Below are 20,499 nucleotides of genomic sequence, written 5' to 3' on the forward strand. Positions count from 1 at the left end.
TTTTTTTCTTTGTTTTTGTGCTGTTTCTTATGTTTTTTTTTGTTCTTCTCTTTTTTTTTTTTTTTTTTTTTTTTTTTCGTTGACCAAATGGTGGAGTAAAGCGCTTATCAGAGTTTCCCTGCCAGACGGTCCACCCCCCTTTGCGCACACAGAAGGGAATAGGACGGGGGGGAGAGAATACTTCCACCACGGAAGCGAAAACGGGAAATAAGAACCCCCCCCTCCTTCTCGCTATTCCACATGCACCCAGACGGACAAACGGCATATGTCCCCATGTGCATCCCACGAGATAAACATCGCCGTGTCCACTCCGGGTTAAGTGGCGCACCCTCATTGAAGAAGCACGTCTGTTCCTGCTGTATATATTTTTTCTTTTTTCTTTTTTTTTTTTTCTATGAAGGGGGGAAGTGAACAGGTGGTAACGAGGTGGGTGGTAACCAGGCCTGCTCTAATCAGCCGTGTTGTAATCAGGCAGTTAGTGCACGCTTAGATGGATCCCCCTCCCCCCTTTGCTCCTTCTTGATGCATCTCAATACTTGGAACCGCAGCTTATGTTTGTCGTTCGTTTTGAAAGGGTCCATATATTGGCTGGGGGGGCAAGGGGGATCCCTCTGGAGTTCAGTACAACGTTGGTGAGTAAGGAAGCTGAGGGAATATATCCCCTTGAGAAAATTCATCCAAGAAGGAAAAAAAAAAAGATAAGGGGAGCAGTAAAAGGGGGGCGGCAAAAGGAATTGTTCTGGTGTGATGAAGTGTCGATTACATTGCCAAGTGGCCACCGTTTCTTCCCTTTCGACGGTTCCCCTGTTCGCCCACTCGATTGCAATTTCGGCGCACTCTTACACAACCCACTGTTCTTGATTTAAAAAAAAAAAAAAAAAAGGCATAACGGGACGCATGGTGGAGTGGACCTCCCATGTGTATTCCAAGTGTGGTCCAAATGTGTTCCAAATGTATTCTCCTCCGCCCACCCCAACGACATTGGCTCCATTTCCACTTCTCATTAGGCAGTCAAATCGTTAAAGAGAGCATTATTTTATATCTCTTGTGGGTCTATTCTGCCAACATTTCATTTATAGGGCAATTTGTAGGGAAATTTTTTTTTTTTTTTTTATACTTTGGATCATGTCCCTGTTGCGACACAACGTGCATGCTCAAGCGTGGAACCCTCCCGCGTGTGTAGAGTCCACTTTGCCACGGTGTGGCCTCTGCGTTATGTCCCACTGGCCCATTTGACTGGCATTCACAACGCTTGGTTTCTTCGTCGTTTGGTCTCTTCACCTGTTCGTCTCTTCATCTCTTCGCTGCTTCACCCCCTCGCCTCCTCATCAAATGGCCGCGCGCACCAAGGGGACGCAACCGTTGCGCCCCCGCGCAGGCACGTTCATATGGATCGGCTGCCTCCTCCTCCTGGTCACACAAAATGGCACAGCGAAACGCACAAGGGGGGGCCACACACTGCCTTTGTTACACTCAGAAGGGAGCCCTGTCCCACGAGGAAAAAAAACGAGCAACCTCTTTATCAGGTGTAGCGGGGTGGGAAGAAGCAGGGGCAGCTCGGCGCCCCCAAGCGAGAGCCCAATCAATCGAAGCAGATCATTCAGAGTGAAGGGAAGTACGAAGGATCAGCCGATGAAACTGTGCACAGAACAATACGACGTCGGGATTCTGGGGTGCGGAGTCGGGGGACACGCTGCAGCAATTAACGCAATGGAGAGAGGATTAAAAGTCATCATTTTCACAGGAGACCAAGACAGTATCGGAGGGACCTGTGTTAACGTTGGATGCATTCCGAGCAAGTCACTGCTATACGCAACGGGTAAGTACCGAGAGTTAAAGAATCTAGCCAAACTGTATACATATGGCATTCACACCGACGCATTCAGCAAAAATGAAAAGAAAGATCCAGTGGAGAGAAACCAGTTACTAGCGGATAGTGTTCATATAGACATCGGAAAGTTAAAGGAATACACACAGAACGTTATTAACAAATTGAAGGGAGGAATTGAATACGGATTGAAAAATCAAAAATTTTGCAAAAATTCTGAACATGTGCAGGTAATTTATGAACGTGGTCATATAGTGGAAAAAAATATTATTAAGGGGGGGAAAAGTGGAAAGGAATACAAAGTGAAAAATATAATCATCGCAACAGGGTCCACTCCAAACGTCCCAGACAACATCGAAGTGGATGAAAGAACTGTTTTTACTAGTGATCAGGCAGTGAAGTTGGAAGGATTGCAGAAATATATGGGTATAATCGGCATGGGAATAATAGGAATTGAATTCACCGATATTTACACAGCCCTGGGGTCGGAAGTTGTCTCCTTTGATTACTCCCCTCAGTTGTTACCATTGCTGGATGCAGACGTGGCAGGCTACTTCGATCGCGTGTTTATTAAGTCCAAGCCGATGCGTGTGCACCTGAACACGCGCATTGAGTATGTGCGTGCGGATAGGGGCGGCCAGCAAGTCATCATCGGGCACAGTGAGAGAAACAGCGCGGAGGAGCCCACCTCAGATCATACCAACAATGAGATCAGGGAAACACGTGTCGACAGCTGCCTAGTGGCTATTGGGAGGAAACCCAACACGAATAACCTGGGGCTAGAGCAGTTACAAATACAGACCAATAGAGGGTACGTGTCGGTGGACGAACACCTGAGGGTGCAGAAAGAAGACCAGGGGGTATATGATCATATATTTTGCATAGGGGATGCCAATGGGCGTCAGATGCTGGCACACACGGCGTCGCACCAAGCACTGAAGGTGGTAGATTGGATAACAGCCAAGGGGGAAGGGGAACACATAAGTGTCCACTCGAACCGTTCCCACAGCGAGTGGGCTAGTAAACCGATCATCTATAGGAACATCCCCTCGGTGTGCTACACCACCCCTGAATTGGCATTCGTGGGCCTCACAGAGAAGGAAGCGAAAAAGTTACACCCCCCAGAGAACGTCGGTACAGAGATTTCATTTTATAAGGCGAACTCTAAAGTGCTCTGTGAACATAACGACGTCAGCTTTGCGAAGGACTGGAAAAATAATCCATACAACAAGGGAAGGTACAACTGTGTCGACAATACCAGTGGCATGGTGAAAATTGTTTATCTAAAGGATAGCAAAGAGATTCTGGGCTTGTTCATCGTCGGTAGTTATGCTTCCATTTTGATTCACGAGGGCGTGTTGGCTTTGAATCTGAAGCTGTCCGCGATTGACTTGGCACACATGGTGCACTCGCACCCCACGATTAGCGAGGTCCTGGACACGGCCTTCAAGGCCATCGCGCGGGTGCGCACGCACTGAAGGGGGGGGCGTCGCGAAGCGGCGGGCAGAGGCGGAGAGAGGTGGTGACTGGTTGGATTGGCTAGACAGTCTGGATCGCCTCGACTCGCGCTGCTCACTTATACGTGTGACCCTTTTTGCTTCCCCTTCCAACTACTAACTTGCTTGCGCGTCGCTTCACTTAACCGTGCATCGCGTGAACCCGTTTGGCATGCCCCTACACATGCATGCACCACCTGCGAAGAGAGAGACCTCTTTGGCCAGAACGTCTCCGAGTGGGCGGCGGGTCGAAAAGTAGACTCAACGTTTAGGTAAAAGGTAGGGTCAAAAGGTAGGGTCAAAAGGTAGGGTCAAAAGGTAGGGTCAAAAGGTAGGGTCAAAAAATGGGTTCAAAAAATGGGTTCAAAAAATGGGTTCAAAAGGTAGGTTCAAAAAATGGGTTCAAAAGGTAGGATCAAGCTGATGGCCCAAGAGGTATGGCAAGACGACGGCCCACAAATCGCTTTGCCCCCCTCCCCGCTTCTCCGCTTGACAAAGCTACACATTGCAGGGCTTAAAAATGTTAAAGTTGTCACTGGAGGTGGATACGACGACCCCTGGGTGGAGGGGGTGGAACTTGGCATCGGTGATGAACTTCTGGTTTCGATGTTCGAAGAGAAGCTGGTCAGGGTGCTTCGTCAGACCAAACTCTAACGACTCACTCTCAACAGAGAGGTCCCAAATGGAAATAGAGTTATCCAAGCTAGCAGCCAGCACCACGTAAGTATCACTTGGATTCCAAGAGACAGCCGAAATGGGTCTCCTATGGAATTTTAATTCAGCTACGGAAGTGGAAGTATTCCTTGTGTCCCAGATTTTAACAACAGAATCATCCCCCCCAGATGCAATCAAAAAGGGGACGTTCTCATTCCACGATATAACATTAACATCGGATGCATGTGCATCTGCTATTTGTATGTGTGTGGAGCTCCTCCCATCTGTATTGTTTTGACCCTTTTTTAAGTCTCGTGTGTCTACTATTGTTACACTTTTGTCTGAGGAGCACATGGCGAATACATGTCCGAACCCGTTTCCTCCTTTGATCCACTGGACATCCTCAATGCTGTGTCTACTTCGTCCTTTTGCCTGTCCTCCTTTTGCCTGTCCTCCTTTTGCCTGTCCTCCTTTTGCCTGTCCTCCTTTTGCCTTGGCTTCTTTTCCCTTTGCTTCTTCTCCCTTTCCGCCATTCTTTTCGTCGCTATGGTCCGTGCCAACCTCGATCTGCAACCGCTCATAAGTCCATTTATCGCTATTATCCGGAAGCCACAGGAAGAGGTTGCCATCGTTATCTCCACTTAGGAGCTTCGCCGCGTGAACGGGATTCCAGTCCAAACTAAACCCTTCAGTAGTGTGCCCGTCAAACACATGCAGTGGTTTTTTCACAACATCCTCACTGTATGGTCGATCATCGAGATGTCTTAGCTCGTCCGATAACTCATAAATATAGACGTTGCTGTCTTCACACCATGTGGCAATTAGGGAGTTGATTTTTTTGCAGGTCTTTACCCTGTTTAATCCTCCGTATGGGTGCTTGATCGCTTTGCACACGACATGTTCCTTCTTTCGCGCTCCACGCTGGGTGTGCACTCCGTTTGGGTTTCTTTTCCCTTTTCGATGGTTGCCTCGAGCGTTGGCGCCGTTCTCGTTGCAGGCGTCTCCCCCATTATCGCAATTACCATTGTTATTACCACTATCGCCCTTTCCATCGTTATCCTCCTCATCGCTATCCTCCTCATCACTATCCTCCTCATCACTATCGTCCTCATCGCTATCGTGGCCGCCCCCCTTCAGTCTGTTCAGGTTGTCCCACCGGAGGAGGTATATTTCATTTTGGCTCCCCTTGGCAGCTTGGCTCCCCGCCACGCAGGTGATCTGCAGGGGGTACGTTACGGGGGAGCAGCCCCCCTGATTGTGGCGCCCATGATTGTTAGGCCTCTTATCCTTGTCGTGCCCCTCCTTCTTGGCCTCCCCTATCGAGGGGTGCCCTCCACCGGGTCTGCCCAGAACGAAGTCGAGGGACAGGCAGGGCCAGGGGGTCACCGGGCTAAAGAGCATGTCATATGCTTCTTCATCCACGTCCAGTTCGTCATTCATTTTGCCAGCGCGGTATGGAGGTGGGCCGATGCGGAGGGAAGACGAGATGGGAAAGCCTTTCCTGTGCGCGCGCTCTGCACTTCGCCGTCCACTTCGTCACTTTACCGCTTCACCTCTTGTCCAATTCACCTGCTGAGTCAGTTCTCCCCCGTTACATTTATCTGGCCGAAGAAGAGACGCGAAGAAAAACGCTGTTCCATGGTTGTTGCCCCCCTTGACCTGCTCATAACATTGTCGGGAAAATAAAGCCACGGGATGGTTAAGTGGGGGAGGCCTTCAAATCAGCGAAAAGAAAAATAAGATAAAATAGAATAAAAAAAGAAAAAAGAAAGTATACCTATATATATCTGCTTCTTGGGGTTGCCTTCAATTTTTTTCGTCCGAAGGAGATTCGCAAGGAGCCACCACGTCGATAAACTCTCCTCCGCACTGGCAAGAAGGGACGCTCCAACGTGTTCATAGGGACATAACCATACATCGTAAAAAAAAAAAATAAATAAATAAAAAAAAGATGTCTCGCTATTCTTACGTTTAGGTATTTCTCCTTATTCTTACGTTTGGGACATGTTTTTTTTTTTTTTTTTTTTTTTCCCATTTCAGCTGCGTTGTTGAGTCGGGGCTCTCTCTGTCAGTCTCTTACTCCTGACTGCGCTCCGACCAACAGGGGGCACTGTTCCTCATGTCGGGGTAAGTCCAAGTCCAAGTCCAAACAAAAAATAAAGAGAACACGGACGCAGCACCAGCATGATTAGCAGTTTCCATAGACAGGGACGATTGAGTAGACGTAGCCAGGAAGCCGCCACATCACATTGCTCCTTTTTGTTGCCGGGGTAGCGCTCCAAGTGGAATCGACCCTTTGAAGTGTACTCCTCTCTGAAGTGGACCCTCCCAAGTGACTGCTTCCCCCTGTTGTAATGACCCAAGGGGGGTATATATAGTGCATATGGGAACACCCCGTAAAGAGACGTAGAAGAGTACAGAGCAAAAGAGGGAGAGTGGCGAGGCAGAATCGGCGCCCAACATAACTGCTACACAACCGAATGAACCTCCTCATCGGTGTGAGTGCCAGCGTCGCCGCCATCAAACTTGGCGAAGTGAATGAGCGGCTGAAGGAAAAGTGCGCTGAGAGCAACCTGGACGTGAAAATAAAATACGTGGCGACCTCTCTGGCATATGATGCATTTTTGAAGAAGGTGGATTTTGGGGAGAAGGTTTTTTTGGATAAGGACGAGTGGGCATGGCAGAAGAAGGGGGATGACATTTTGCATGTCGAGTTGAGAAAATGGGCCGACCTGTTTGTGATTTGCCCGATGGACGCGAACACACTGGCGTCTGTCTCCTCCGGGGCCTGCCCCAACCTCCTGGTGGGTGTGAGAAGTTGCGATCGCAGTGTAGCGATGAGTAGCGGCGTCTAGGGGCGTGTAGCGGCGTGTAGCGGCGCGGACAGCCACATAGCCGCTATAGGACAGCCACATAGCCGCTATAGGACAGCCACATAGCCTTTAGGACAGCCACCTAACCGTTCGCCCCTCTCACTTCCTCCCCGTTTGATTCGACTTCCCCCACAGACCTGCATCTGCCGATGCTGGGATTTCCGGAAACCCATGCTGGTGTTCCCTTGCATGAATACGCACATGTACGAGCACCCCATAACGCGGGAGCAGCTGAAGCGAATAACATCCTGGGGCGTGCGGGTCGTGGAGCCCGTGGAGAAGCTCCTCGCTTGCGGAGACTACGGTGAGGATGCCGCGGCGAAAATGGGCATGTCGCAGCGAAAGTGATCATGCCGTCGTTACGGCGTCCGTTCCGTTGCTGCGCATTCCTTTGCTAAGAGATCCTTTTCTTCACTTTACCCGCCTCGCCTTCTTTTCCCTTCAAAGGAATAGGAGCCTTGCCCCCCGTGGAGGACGTCGTTGGAGATATTGTGGAGTATATAAAAAAGCACCACCTGGAGGTGACGAAAAAAGCAATTCACAGTTCATAGCTGTGATAACTCCGCGCCGAGCACTCGGGAGGCGAAGTTTTATAATGTGTCTTTCTGGAATGGAGTGAGGTGATCATGGGATAGCAAGTGTGTCACACTTTGACGCGGTGAAAAGACACAGCAACTTCCTCCCCTCGCCCATGCATAACTTTCCACAGCATTGCTCTGCTCTGCTGGAATGGGGGGTGGGGGGGGCTAACCCCCCCCCTAGGACTTTCCGAGGCGAAGGTTATTGATGCGTGTGTCGAAGTCGGAGAGGCCGACGCTATCTACGTGTGTTTGGGGAAGTTCCCCCGGGGCGGGAATGTCATCCAATTTGGCATTCATCTGAATCCCCATTCCTTCTAAAACTTTGGTAACAAGCTCATCCTCTTCTGCAACCATCTCGGAGTCATAATCGAACGTCTCAAATAGATCATCTAGCATATCTTCTTTCAATGACACCTCGTTATTCTCCCTCTGATATTCATTTATGGATTTATTAAGGGAGGTTAGCTTCATGTATCCATTGACTCTCTTAATGATTCTATTGATCTCAGTCAGACTCCGTCCAAGTTGTTCCGACGATTTAACACTCTGTAGTTTTATCTTCATTGAAAAGAGATGTGACTTTAATTTGTTATACTTTCCGATGGTCTTCTTAATGCTGATGTAATCCTTTGCCAATGCTCTAACCGTGGAGATGCTTTCATTTCGTTTGGCATTTATCTTAATCTCTTTTTCAATCTTGTTCTGTTCATTTGTTAACTTAAAGATCTCCCGCTCTAACTCTCTAATCGATTTGTTGAGATTCCTCTTCTCATTGCGCAGGCATTCCTCCAGGTCTTTGGAGAAATACCCGCCCATGTTTTTTTTTGCTCGTTCGATGAGCAGGTATGGACGCTCCGCCAGGGGGAAAACGGAGTGGGAAGAGGCTAACAAAACGGGACGAGGGCGGGGCGACGGCAACGTTACGATGGAACAACCTTTTTGCAGATTTTGGCAAACCTGTGTGAACCATCGCGAGCTACACGGGGGCCCCAGTTGACCCCTCCGCCGCGCCGCTGCGCAGGAGCAGCCGGATTGTCCTGCGGGGATGTGATGCACAAAGAGAGGGGAGGGGCCCGTACACACACGCACTTTTGCCTTGGAGTAAAAATGGGCACCTTCCCAGGTTGGAAGCGTTTACCATTTGGGGCTCATATGGATATTCATATGAATGTGTATATATATTTTTTTTCTTTTTCTTCTTTTCTTTTCTTTTCCTTTTTTTTCCACCCCTGTCAGAGAGCTTGCAGCATCCGGGTGGGTCCAATTAACCGAACGTTCATTTCCACCGTGGGGTGCGCCTGTTTTTTTTTTCTTATTTTTTTTTTTTTTTTTTTTTTGCGCACGTTTGGTTACCTTCCCTGCACCCCTTGTGTATGCATTGCGTCACGAGTTATTCGGAACGACCTCATTTTTTTCTTCCCCTCCAGACGGCGGAGCGTAGGAGGAACCATTTGGCAGAACATAGGCGAACCGCTCTACAGAGGCGCTCGCGAGGGGAATATATCAAACTGGATTGGCGCCAAAATTGGACAAATCGAGTCCATCGCAGGGGGGTGTTCTCCCTCCTGTTTCGTTTTTTCCAACAAGGGGAGAGGGGCAAATCCTTGCCACGCAAAGGTGTGTGCACATGGGCGTGCATACGCATGCTGCATATACATGTCTTTGCACATGCATGTTGCATATACATGTCTGTGCATACCAATACGTGTATGTCATGCACTGGGGGACGTTCCTACTCGCATGCTTCACACCGGGGGTTGTCGCTACGTGTAGGCACAGCAAATGGACGACGCAACACAGGGAGAAGGAAGAAAAGGGGAACCATAAATGGGCTTCCTATCGCGGGGGGGGTGTATACATCGTGAGCCAGGGAAGCAGTTAACCTTCCGTTCTTTGCCAATCACAGCACATTTCATCCACACCTCGCCAGGCAAATGCGCAACTCGTAGAGTTATTCTCTCCCCCAAGGGGAGAGTCCCAGAAGGAAGAATCTGCCTCATCGTATAGGAATGCATTTCTCACGTTCCACGCGACAAGATCCTTCTTGGGGAGCCAAATGGTAACTGATTTTCTACCCGTGCTCTCTCATGTTATGCCTTATCGGATCGCCCCCTTTGTGTCCCCCTCGTGGTGACGCCTCGCCTTCTGTTCACTACTGGTCGGAGTAACTACGCTGGGTTTTACCCTATGTGTTTCCTTTTGTTTCTTTTCCCCTTCTCCCCTTTTACTTGCATGACCTGTTCTGTGAGTTTTCTTCCCCCGTGCTGCGTTGGGCTTAGGACAACGGGAGGGGGTGCTGGAGGAAGAGGGAGACGGGGCAGAGGAAGGGACAGACGATGCGGAGGAGGAATGTCCCCTCTTGGATTGGCCTCTCCTCCCGTGGTGGTCTCCCCCAATTGGGTCCCTTTGTCGGCGCTCCCCCTTCTCCCGACGCACCTCCCCCTTACATTTTGCCTCGTGAAGCATCAGCCTTTTTTGCCTTCTTCTCCGCAGCTCCTCCTGTTCCTTCTTCAGCTTCTCCCCCTTTATCTTTTTATTCCTCTTTTTTTCATCCTTCTTTCTCCTTCGGATCTGTTTGTGCAGGTGCGCTTCTCCGATGAGTTCCTGTTCTTTCCTTCTCTTACGTCTCCTTCTGGAGACAAGCCTCCATACCTTCACGAGCAGAAACTTAAACAATTTAATGGTCCGTTTTACTGTCCGATGGACAAAGCGACACGCGTCTTGTATTGTCCAAATGGCTAGAATGCGAATCTTCCGCAACGTGTAGAACCATTGCCTTTTAAGTAAGAACCCATTCAGTGGGTGCACGCTTGGGACGACAAAGATAACGACAAGGATGATGCAGAGGAGGAGAAAAAAAAATTTGACACTTATTGGATAACGGCTGAAGTGATTTGCAACTCTCCCTGTGTATTCCATTAGGACTCCTCTTCCAGTTGTATCATCGTCTTCTTCTTCTACTTCTTCTTCTTCGAGGAGCTGAAGCCTTTTTCGGTGCAGTTGGATAATAGCCTCAGGGACGTCGTCGAACTGGAGGGGTCTGTCCCAGAGGATCCTCTCTAGTGTTTCTCCTTCCTTTTCCCCGCGGCTCCCAAGGGAAAACGTGAAGTACTGCTCGATTGGTTCGTCCGGTTGGTTCGCTACGTTCGCTTCGATCGGTTCGCCCGTGTCTCCCCTGTCTTTATTTGCATCCTTATGGCTAACCCCCCCGGCGGTGGGGCTGGGCGGGGACTCCCCCCGGATATTCCCCTTCTGCTGCTCTTGCTTCTTCTGTTGCTGTTGCTTCTTCTGTTGCTGTTGCTTCTTCTGTTGCTGCTGCTTCTTCTCTCGCTGCACCACCACTCTGCAGGGGGTGACGAGCAAGTCGACGATTGGTCTAAACGTTATTACCACACTGCTCTCCCCCTTCTCCGCTAAGATAACTGTCCTCCTGAGTGTACTCTCATCAGCTACTATCCTCTTGGAGCACTGAATCGAAACCTTCACCTCCTTCTCCACGTCCTCTGCATTCCATATGCTTATGTATACCGAACAGGACTGATCGATTTGGTTTCTAAAATCGTAGCAATTGCTCAACATGTGTACAAGGGACACGGACTCTCCCAGGACGTCTTCCTCGTGCGTTATCTTTAGGCTCTCCCCGCCGTACGATGTTATCTCCGCAAAGTTGTGTCCGCGCTTTTGCAGGCCCATGTGGTAGTCCTCCTCGAGGTGCCGCGGCGGGGTAGCGGCGTTGGCAGCGCTCGTGTGATTGGCATCACTTGCGTGATTGGAATTACTCGCCTGGTTTGCGACACTTTCGGGATTCTGCTCTTCTCCATCCCCGTCACCCTCACCTCTACTCCAATCGGCAGTGGCACGCCCCCCCAAGAGGGTCTTCCTTGTCATGAAAAAGGAGTAGTTATTCCGCAACCGCTTCTTCCCGTCTAGCTTCCCCTCCAAGTGGACGAAGTGGGCCAGCTGCCCCTTGAGGCAGTGATTCTTTCCATACTGACAGAACCCCTTTTTCTCTTCCCACACCGTTGGGTATGCCGTGATTTTGTTGCACTCGATGCCTTTCTCGTCCACGTGATCCGCGCTCACGATGAGGCCATTCTCCAGCACCTCCTCGTCTGCAACGGGGGAGAGATGCGACGTGGAAGCGGTGTGAGCACCCTGTAGACGAAATTAGACAGACGCGGGGGCACCCCGCCAAGCGCGTCTACCCCCTCTCTGCCAATGTTCAAGGGGACACCAAAAAAAAAAAAAATAAAAAATAAACAAACAAACAAACAAACAAACCTGTGAAGGAGTCATCCAACACTACCTGCAAATGGAACAATCGAGTTGAGAATAAGAGGCCGGAGACAAAGCCACGTGGTGACGAGTGCTAACATCACGGGGTCTCCATTCAGCATGTCTACCCATTCGTGAAGGAGGCACCTCTAGTTGTTTTCACCTTTAGTCTTTTTCATCTTTATTTTTTTTTTCTTTCTTTTTTCTTTTTTTTTACCCTCCTTTTAAACACGTCGGAATCAAGGAAAAGGTAGTTCCCCTCAATGGAATCTCCCTGTGATGAAGAGGTTTGGTTTGTCCGTCAGTTTGAGAAAAACGTGTGGGAAGCGTTTACCTCTGCTTTGGTGTTAGCACCCCCGAGAGGCCACTTACTCGGTGCGTCCTCTCCGGGAGGAACTTCAGTCGCACATTGAATACCTCTAAACGAGGGGAAAAAGTGAACGTGCTGTTTTGCGGCGGCACGGGGAGGAGACATTCCTCTTTTGGATACACTTTACCGCTACGATGCGCCGCTTTTCGCTACACTTTACCACCACGCTACGCCTCTGTTCGCTACACTTTACCACCACGCTACGCCTCTGTTCGCTACACTTTGCTCTCCCTTTTTGCCTCCCTTCTCCGCACCGTCATCAATTTCATTGTTCGAGGGGTCCAGCACGTAGGTCTTTCTCTCCAGGGCCGACTTGTCCTGTGCAGGGAAGAGGGGACATGTAGTTTTTTTTTTCCTCTCTCGATAGGGTAGCTCCTCATTCGTGCTTCCTCCGATTTGCTGCTTCCTTCCCTCAGTATGACCTACATTTCTACTTAGAAAAAACTCGTCATTCAGATCTGCACAGGGAAAGGGAAAGAGAAAGGACATGGGAGGGGGGGTAACAAAGCCAAACAAGAGTGGTCAGTCCAGACATGAGTGGTCAGTCGAGACATAAGTCATCAGCCAGACATATGTCGTCAGCCCAGACATGAGTGGTCAGTCCAGACATGAGTGGTCAGTCGAGACATAAGTCATCAGCCAGACATATGTCGTCAGCCCAGACAAGTATGTGCCCCACTTGCTGCACTTACTGAATTCCTGCAACGTAACGTTAAGCGTGAAGGAGTTTAAACCCCTCTGGACGAAAAAGGCGTGGTACTTTCTTCTGCTCTTCTTTAAGCACTTTAGGGTAAGGAGGACTGTCTCCTCCCCGTCCGTCACTGAGCGGGTGGAGGGGAAGAGGAACAAGAAGGAAAGAAAGGGAGAAGACATATATGAAACTGCTGATTGCTAACTTCTGATTGCTAACTTCTGATTGCTAACTTCTGATTGGTAACTGCTAATTGCTAACTTCTGATTGCTGACTGCGAATTGTAAACTGCTATGTGCTATGACTGCTTCGCCGTCGAGCATACCCCGCCTGCCACAAAGGATCTTCTGCCTCCGGTACTTCAATCCCGAGTAGAGAGGGAAAACGGGGTGGGGACTGCAGTAGCAGCAGAAGCAGATTTCCCGACTCTCCTCATTCTCATAAAACTTTTTTTTCTCTTCACAAAAGTGCTTTAGATTTTTCCTCTTTATTTCCCTCCGCGTGTACGGGACAATTTGATCGAAGTATTTAATCGGGGGGTCCTTTGGGGGGGGCGGCGGTTAGCACGGTTAGGAAAGTCAGCACGGTTAGGACAGTCAGCATGTTCAGCACAGTCAGCACACTTAGCACGCTTAGCGGAGGGCATGGCGATGCTCATAAACGTCGCATCCCTTTGGTGGGCCCCTCTGCGTGATGGCCATTCCACACCCAACTCACGTTCACATATCTGAGGGGGTAAACGACGGATGTTTTTTGAATCTCCTCGATGTAGAGGAAGAAACTTCGGTAGGGAGACCCCGCCTCCCTGCGAACTATGTATCTTTGCTTCTGTGGGGAGGAGGGGAGAAGCGAGCGCCGCTGTGAAGTGATGGGCGAGAAGGTGACGCAGCGGAGAGGCATAAGACTTTTCACAAGAGTGAATTGCTTTGCACCGCGTTTTGTTCATCCGTTTTGTCTTTTTATTTGTTCGTTTTTGTTGCCCCGTTTGTTTTTTTTGTTTGTTTTTTTTTCTCTCTTTTTTTTCTTTTTTTTCTTCTCTTTTTTTTTTCTTTTTTCCTTGCGACATTGTTAAAATCGAGGGAGTAGGTGGTGGGTCCCCCCGGTGGCTCCCCATCGTCAGTCGTGTGGGACACTCCCAGGTGAAGAAGAAGGAAAAGGACAGCCGCATGCAGACCTGCTACCCCCATGTGCGCGGATCTTTCGCGAAGGTGGGTAGTTTACAGTTGCCTTTAAACGGGGCAAAGAAAACGTCCAACGCGGGGAGCGGACATAGAGGAAAGGCAGACAGGGTAGGATGACAGGGACAGGGCAGGATGACAGGGATAGGGCGAACTCCACAGAGGAGCCTTTAATAATCTTCTCCCTCACGGGATGGCTACCCATACACGTGCACATGTTTGGCAGGGAGAAAAAAAAGGCACTTTTGTCAACGGCGCGGGGTGTTTTTTTTTTTTTTTTTTTTTTTTTTTTTTTTTCCCCCTTTTCCGCCTTGCCTGTCTCGTAAGTTGCTTTTTTCCCCTTCCAATGTGTGCCCCTTAAAAAAGGGAGAGAATAAAAAAGCAGACCATCGGAGCACACATAGGGAAGTAGGACTAACAACATGGACACGCACCTGAACATATATGTTAGCATTCGCTCCGTCCGCATGCACAGTTCAGGTTCTTCTCATGGTGAATGCATTCGGAGGAGTCCTCTCACCGCTGTTGCTGCTGCTGCTGCTCCCCACCGCCACACACACCCCGTGAGAACAATTCGGAAGGCACACAGCTTCGTTTCATTTTACCTTAACGAGCAATACGTGTGTTACGACTGTTCTGTGGGTTAAAACGATTGGCAAGATGGTGAAGAGGGCGAAGGAGAGGATGAACTCAGAAGCGGTGTTTAGTTAGGGGAACACTGTGAGGAGACATGCCTGTATTCTCCGCTCAGAAGTCTCATTGGTCAAGTCTCCACCGTTTGGATTTCCGTGGTTATTGCCAGTTGGGTAGGGAAAAGGGGAAAAATAAAGAAAAAAAAAATGGGGAAGGGTCAAGCTAGATCTGCGACGTTGTCATTTCGCCTCCTTCGGTTAATGCTCCCTTTTTTATGTTGACTGATGCGGACGGGGTAGCAGTCGTGGCTGATGGGTGGGTCCCCGCGGCTGCGCCAACAGGAGCACCCCTCTATGTGTACGACTCCTTCTCTGTCTCTACACACACGTGTGTATCTGCTGACAGGAAAGGGGGGTGGGGAGGTGACCGGTCACTCCACCTCACCAGTTGTGTCCCCGCGTGATCGCTGCAAAGCGTACGAATGGACTTAGCCACGATGCCAATAGAATGCAATGCAAAGGAAAGCAGACCAAACCAGACCACACACCGAATAATTTGAGGAGCGCCAAGGAAATGCTTGCTTCCTTCTCCAGTTTACACCTCTCCTTTTTTCCTTTCCCGAAAGGACTAATCAGTTGAAGGGATGCCGACATGGGGGTGGAGCTGCCTTTTTTTTTTTTTTTTTTTTTTTTTTTTTTTGCTAAGCTATGCGCGGGGGTAGTAGCTCAGTGCAGTACAAATGTAACGATGAAACGGACTTAACAACAGGCCGGTAACGCCCCACAGGAGATAAAGAGAACGGGAAAAGAAAAAAAAAAATGACCAAGCTGAAGGATTAGCGGTGCGGTAGATGAGAATGGGGTTCTCCAGCGGAGTTATATTCTTCCTTCTCCCCTTTTTTTCCGCCCATTTTTCCCCCCCTTCTTTTTGTTCCCTTGCCCCAGTGTACCTTCCACCGATTGACTCCTGGCAGGTGTACCGGCTAGCATCACCGCGTGGAAAAGTGGAAACACCAAAAAGTTAACGTAGCTGGAAAAACAAAACAAAACAGGAGGAATGCCCCCGAACGGACGCATCCACTGAAAGAATTGCAATTAGCCCAGCACACCCTGCCGCGCATCCCTAGTGTGACCCATTTTTCCCACCTTCCCTGTGTGTCCTTCACCATTCCTGTATCCCCCTCCTCTTGAAAGAGAGAATCTCCACGGTAGACCATGAAAAGTAGTCTACAGAGGGTGCTACGCGCACGGACGCGTAGAGAAGGGGCCTGGCGTAACGTTTTAGGGGAGTCCTCCACCGGGCGCAATTTCTCCATCGGGGGGAACTTCTCCTCTTGGGAGAAGCGGTATGCAAAGCAGGGTACCCCCCTGATAGCCCACCCCTCCAGTGCTTGCTTTCCCATGGAGAGGAAGCACCTAACAAGGTATTGGGCAGAAAGCACGAAGAAGAAAATACACGACTCGAAGATTAACGAATTGAGAGAGCAGTTTCCAATCCTAAACGAATACGATGATAAGGATCTGACAATCTGGAGAGAAGCCTTCAACAAAATGGACAGAGATAACGACAACTTCATCTCTCATGCAGATCTGCAGAAAAGTGATTGGAGTCTGGAAAAATATAATCTATTTCAAAACTACGATATGGATCAGAATAACCTCATTGATTTTGGAGAGTTTATCCAAGCGGTCATCGATATCGACACGCAGTATTTTAAAAATTTCTTCCAGGGTTTTAGCAAAATAGACATCGAGTTGGAGTTCCAGAAATATGCCAGTAAGGGGGGGAAAGCGGTTCAGCGGCAGAAACTAATGCAAAGCCTCTAATCCTGAGCAGCTCAGTCAGAACAGCTAATGCGCCATCTATGTCTGCTTGCAGTTCCAATCTTCCCAATTGTCATCCTTTTTGTCCCCCTCCCCCCTCCACGCAGTCACCGAAAAGGAAGAGAACAAACAGGTCATCCCCCTGACGAAGCTCATGCAGATGCTTAGGGACAAAGAGTTCACGTGCGTCACACACACAGACTCACAGAAGCTACTCAACGCGATGGATTTTAACAAAGACGGCGCGCTCGACTTGGAAGATTTTCTGGCGGTGTGCAAAGAGGGAGAGAAAAAAAAATAAAAAAAGAACCAATAAACGAACTAAGGAACGAACCAACTAAATGCATGTCGCGTACCTGGTGCATCTAACAGTTCGCATGCAGCGCTAACGGCTATTTTGGTTGCCACCGTCTGGATCACGCCCACCGAAAATACTTTTTTATTTCCCCCCCCTTCAGTGGCTCGGCAAGAAGTAGTACCTCCATATTTGGCAAGATCAAAGAGGAAGAAACACACATATGTGTAGTTATCTTCCCTCATATCAGCACAGGTGAAGGAACTAATTTTCACAGAACGAAGTCAGTGCGAAGGGTATAAAAACAGTAGAATTCGTAGGATTTTTTTTTCTTTTACACAAATATGTTTCCTGTATGGACTTACCTTTCCCCATTTGCCATATGCCTATGCACCTCTAAATCACCAGTTTGCTTCTTTTTTTTTCGCCGCAGGTGAAGGGACGTAATTCAATAAAGCGTTAATTCTAAGCGCATTTCTGCTAGGTCATCCTCTGCAACTGTGTAGACATGAAATTTTTCTGGGCCATTCGTTTTTTTTAAGTACAGCAGGAAGGTAGTCCTGCTAGCCAACTTATTTCATTTGCCGTCCTCTTAAAAAAAAAAAAAAAAATTATGACCAGGTACAGTAGTAAAACGTTTTTTCCTACACCAAAATTAGTAGCTACCTGGAAAAAAAGTATTGCCGTTCAGGCAGTTCTGCACTGCTAGCCATTGCATGGAGGCAAAAAAATTGCATGTTCCACGTTCTGATAGGGTTACGCGTAACGAGCGTGTAGAAACTCCTCTTGTTAAAGGGACGGTGGCTGTCCAATCGGGCCGCTTTGTGGCTACGTGCACACGAAGTTGTAGGAATGCCCCCGCATCCGTCGAAATGGTTGCACGTGGGCAGGTAAATCAATTTGGTCCTTCTGCAGGGAAGCCCATTTGGTCCTCCAGCAGATAAATAAATTTGGCGTTTCTGCAGGGAAGCCCATTTGACCCTTCTGCAGGTATTTTTCTTTCTAACACCACTATTCGATAACTTACGCGGGTGTGTCCCCCAAAATGGATGCTTGGTGAGTATCTCACCCCCGTCCACTTGCTGGTATAGCATTTATGCACACCCATGTCATTTCCCAACCTTGCACAGACGTGAATTGCTTCCATTTGGAAACAACAGGCTTCCTCCTTCCTGGCAGCGCACACACCGTTTTCTGTCCCGTCTCTCGTTACTTCATAGAATTTTTAAATGTTTCTAAAGGGGAAAAAAAGTATGAACAAGTGGCAGAAAAAGAAAAAAAAATATGAACAGATCGCAGAAAAAGAAAAAAAAATATGAACAGCTCATAAAAAAAAAACAACAGCACTTACAGCAGTTGCAGCGGCATGTTTGCGTTTCAATTTGGCGTAGGATTTTTTTTTTTTTTTTTGTTAAGCTCGAAAAAGGAAAAGGCCTGAAAAACGCTTTCATAAATTTGTTTCTGTAGCAACTTTGTTTCCTGCACGTGCTTCCTCCCTATCGTTTTGTGTTCCCCTTTCTGTTGTTTTTAAGTTTCCACTTGTTGCGTCTTCTTCAGTTTCCATTTGTTGCGTTTTTTTACATTCCCGCTTGTTGCTTTTTTTTACGTTCCTACTTCTTCCCGTTTTTTAAGTTAAAGTTCCCATTTTTTGTCTTTTTTTAAGCCCCCGCCTGTTGCCACACAACTGCATCTTTCACCCTGTTGCAGCCTCTGTTCATTTCTGCGCAGTGCCTTCCCGCCTGAGTGGCACGCAAAATTGGACAGACGGGAACACATTCAGCCTTGCCCGCCTGGCTAAACTGCATAGTGTCCCCTTAGCCGCTTACCCAACTGTGCTTTGGTTCTATTTCTTTTTGTTTCTTTTTATTTCTTGTTATTTCTTTTTTTGTCCTTTTTATCTTTTTTGTCTTTTTTACCTTTTTTACCTTTTTTGGCCTCGTTTTTGTTTGTTTCCCATTTGGCTCTTTTTTTAAACCATTTAACTCACCAGTTAATCTCCCCCCACAGACATCCTCTTATTACGCCATCTTTTTCTGACCATCCTGTTTGTCCATTTTTAATTTCCATCGGTTGATTGTGCCTCTATCAGGTGAACGCATCCCTTGCACAACCGCTAATCGCGTGAAGAAGAGCGAAACAGACGAAGAAGAACGAATAGGGATTCTTCGGAGGACGCGCCTTTGTCGTTGTAGTCACGCCCCGCCGCCGTAGTTTTGCCACTTTGCCGGTTGTTCATTTGTTTATCTGATTATTTGTTTGATTGTTTTTTTTTTCTTTTTTCTTTCCTTTTCCTCTGCCTTATCTGCGCCTACTTCGTCACAATGAATTGCTTCTGTGCCGGCTGTTCTGAAAAGGGAGAAGTGAAGTTGGTCCCCGACCACAGGATGGAAATCGTAAGTGTTGCCTGGGCGCAGGCGCCGCAGCTTTGGGGGCGGCTCGCCTCCTTGGGCACATACGAAAAGGAGAGACACACCGACGAAATTGGGCGGCCTTTTGCGCGGCGTCACGCAAATGGATGAGTGCCCTCCGGCGACTCCACCCGCGCATCGCCAATACGGTGCACATCTCTGACGTGGTTCACATCCCTAACGTGGTTCACATCCCTAATGTGGCACGCTTTCCCCCCCGCATGCGCAGAAGGAGAAGCCCTCGATCCCCAAGAAGAAGAACACGCTAGTCAGCCCGAACACCATCCTCGAAATAGAGCCGGACAAAAACCTAAAAAAGCAGATCACCTTCAGACCCAAGGTGGACATCATGTATGACTCTGAGAAGTGTCAAGCCATCCTCGTGCTGGACATCCCAGGATTCAAAATTGAAGACATCGACGTCGAAATCGGAGAAGGAATGCTCACTGTCTCTGGACCCAGGTCACAGACGGAGTTATTCGAAACCTACGGAGATAACTTAATCTTGCATGCCAAGGAGAGGGAGGTGGGTTACTTTAAGAGGATCTTCAAACTTCCACACAACATCCTGGACGACACGGCGCAGGCCGTATACAAGAATGGTAAACGCTGCGAGGCGAAGCAAACGGAAAGCATGTCCTGAGTGACATGCGTGCAGTGGCAATGCTTAACGATGGACCTAAACCCTACCTCTCACCCCGACTGCATAACCCTAACCCCTGCTTCTTAACCCCACAGGAATCCTTGAAATAAAAATGGAGTGCAAACAATTCTCCTACATGCACAAAGTGGAAATACATGATGGTTAGGATGGACATGGGAAAGAAGAAAAAAAAAAAAAAGAAAAAAAAGAAAAAAAAAGTCAACTTGGCTGACACGTCAAAACGGATAAGCGCGTAAAGCACTCCCCAGACGAAGCACAGAGCAGAAGAAGAGAGGGGAAAACGCGCTGCGTTCACCCAATGGAGGTTGCACGATTGCGAAGTCGCGACAGTGAAGTGGAGTTGTTCTTTTTTGTGTATGAGTTAGACTCACCCGAATGGTTGTTCCTGCTTTTTAGCTTCTTTTTTTTTTTTTTTTTTTTTTTTTTTTACATACACCACTTTGTCGTGATGAAGAGTTCCCACTGCTCTGCCAAACGTATGAGCACAACGCGGTGGAGCGAGTACCTGATCGGATGCCCCATATACACACCCATTTGTCCTGTTGTTTAGCTTTTTTTTTTTTTTTCCGCTTCGTCTGCCTCTCCCTCTTCCTCTTTTTTTTTGCTTTTTCGTAAATATAGACTAAATTGAAAAGGAGACATGCACGCACATCCCTTTCGTCACGTTAGACAATTTTGTTTAGCAATTATTCAATGTTTGCTCGAAAGGGTAATTCAAAAAAGAGATAAA

At 48.4% G+C, this 20,499-nt stretch overlaps 7 protein-coding genes across 7 annotated transcripts; 4 read left to right on the top strand and 3 right to left on the bottom strand.

The window, feature by feature from the left end:
• Nucleotides 1-897: 897 nt before the first annotated feature.
• Nucleotides 898-3,306, top strand: C922_02563 (dihydrolipoamide dehydrogenase; the record flags this gene model as incomplete). Its single annotated transcript, XM_008818162.1, has 2 exons — nt 898-1,018; nt 1,478-3,306. 2 exons carry the CDS (start codon nt 898-900, stop codon nt 3,304-3,306), a joined length of 1,950 nt encoding a protein of 649 aa, XP_008816384.1.
• Nucleotides 3,307-3,822: 516 nt separating this feature from the next.
• On the bottom strand, nt 3,823-5,418 carry C922_02564 (hypothetical protein; the record flags this gene model as incomplete). The annotated part of the gene is made up of 1 exon (XM_008818163.1): nt 3,823-5,418. The coding sequence occupies one exon, from the start codon at nt 5,416-5,418 to the stop codon at nt 3,823-3,825; it is 1,596 nt and encodes a 531-aa protein (XP_008816385.1).
• Nucleotides 5,419-6,458: 1,040 nt separating this feature from the next.
• Nucleotides 6,459-7,402, top strand: C922_02565 (phosphopantothenoylcysteine decarboxylase; the record flags this gene model as incomplete). The annotated part of the gene is made up of 3 exons (XM_008818164.1): nt 6,459-6,782; nt 6,987-7,155; nt 7,299-7,402. The coding sequence occupies 3 exons, from the start codon at nt 6,459-6,461 to the stop codon at nt 7,400-7,402; spliced, it is 597 nt and encodes a 198-aa protein (XP_008816386.1).
• A 207-nt stretch (nt 7,403-7,609) lies between these two features.
• C922_02566 (hypothetical protein) lies at nt 7,610-8,248 on the bottom strand (the record flags this gene model as incomplete). The annotated part of the gene is made up of 1 exon (XM_008818165.1): nt 7,610-8,248. One exon carries the CDS (start codon nt 8,246-8,248, stop codon nt 7,610-7,612), a length of 639 nt encoding a protein of 212 aa, XP_008816387.1.
• Nucleotides 8,249-9,529: 1,281 nt separating this feature from the next.
• Nucleotides 9,530-13,955, bottom strand: C922_02567 (hypothetical protein; the record flags this gene model as incomplete). Its single annotated transcript, XM_008818166.1, has 10 exons — nt 9,530-11,544; nt 11,714-11,738; nt 11,925-11,981; nt 12,080-12,126; nt 12,332-12,395; nt 12,504-12,535; nt 12,770-12,898; nt 13,094-13,310; nt 13,486-13,596; nt 13,833-13,955. 10 exons carry the CDS (start codon nt 13,953-13,955, stop codon nt 9,530-9,532), a joined length of 2,820 nt encoding a protein of 939 aa, XP_008816388.1.
• A 2,024-nt stretch (nt 13,956-15,979) lies between these two features.
• On the top strand, nt 15,980-17,144 carry C922_02568 (hypothetical protein; the record flags this gene model as incomplete). Its single annotated transcript, XM_008818167.1, has 4 exons — nt 15,980-16,355; nt 16,510-16,675; nt 16,861-16,952; nt 17,131-17,144. The coding sequence occupies 4 exons, from the start codon at nt 15,980-15,982 to the stop codon at nt 17,142-17,144; spliced, it is 648 nt and encodes a 215-aa protein (XP_008816389.1).
• Nucleotides 17,145-19,018: 1,874 nt separating this feature from the next.
• Nucleotides 19,019-19,914, top strand: C922_02569 (hypothetical protein; the record flags this gene model as incomplete). Its single annotated transcript, XM_008818168.1, has 3 exons — nt 19,019-19,090; nt 19,335-19,707; nt 19,844-19,914. 3 exons carry the CDS (start codon nt 19,019-19,021, stop codon nt 19,912-19,914), a joined length of 516 nt encoding a protein of 171 aa, XP_008816390.1.
• Nucleotides 19,915-20,499: the final 585 nt, after the last annotated feature.

Source organism: Plasmodium inui (assembly GCF_000524495.1).
Source record: "Plasmodium inui San Antonio 1 unplaced genomic scaffold supercont1.9, whole genome shotgun sequence".
NCBI lineage: Eukaryota > Apicomplexa > Aconoidasida > Haemosporida > Plasmodiidae > Plasmodium > Plasmodium inui.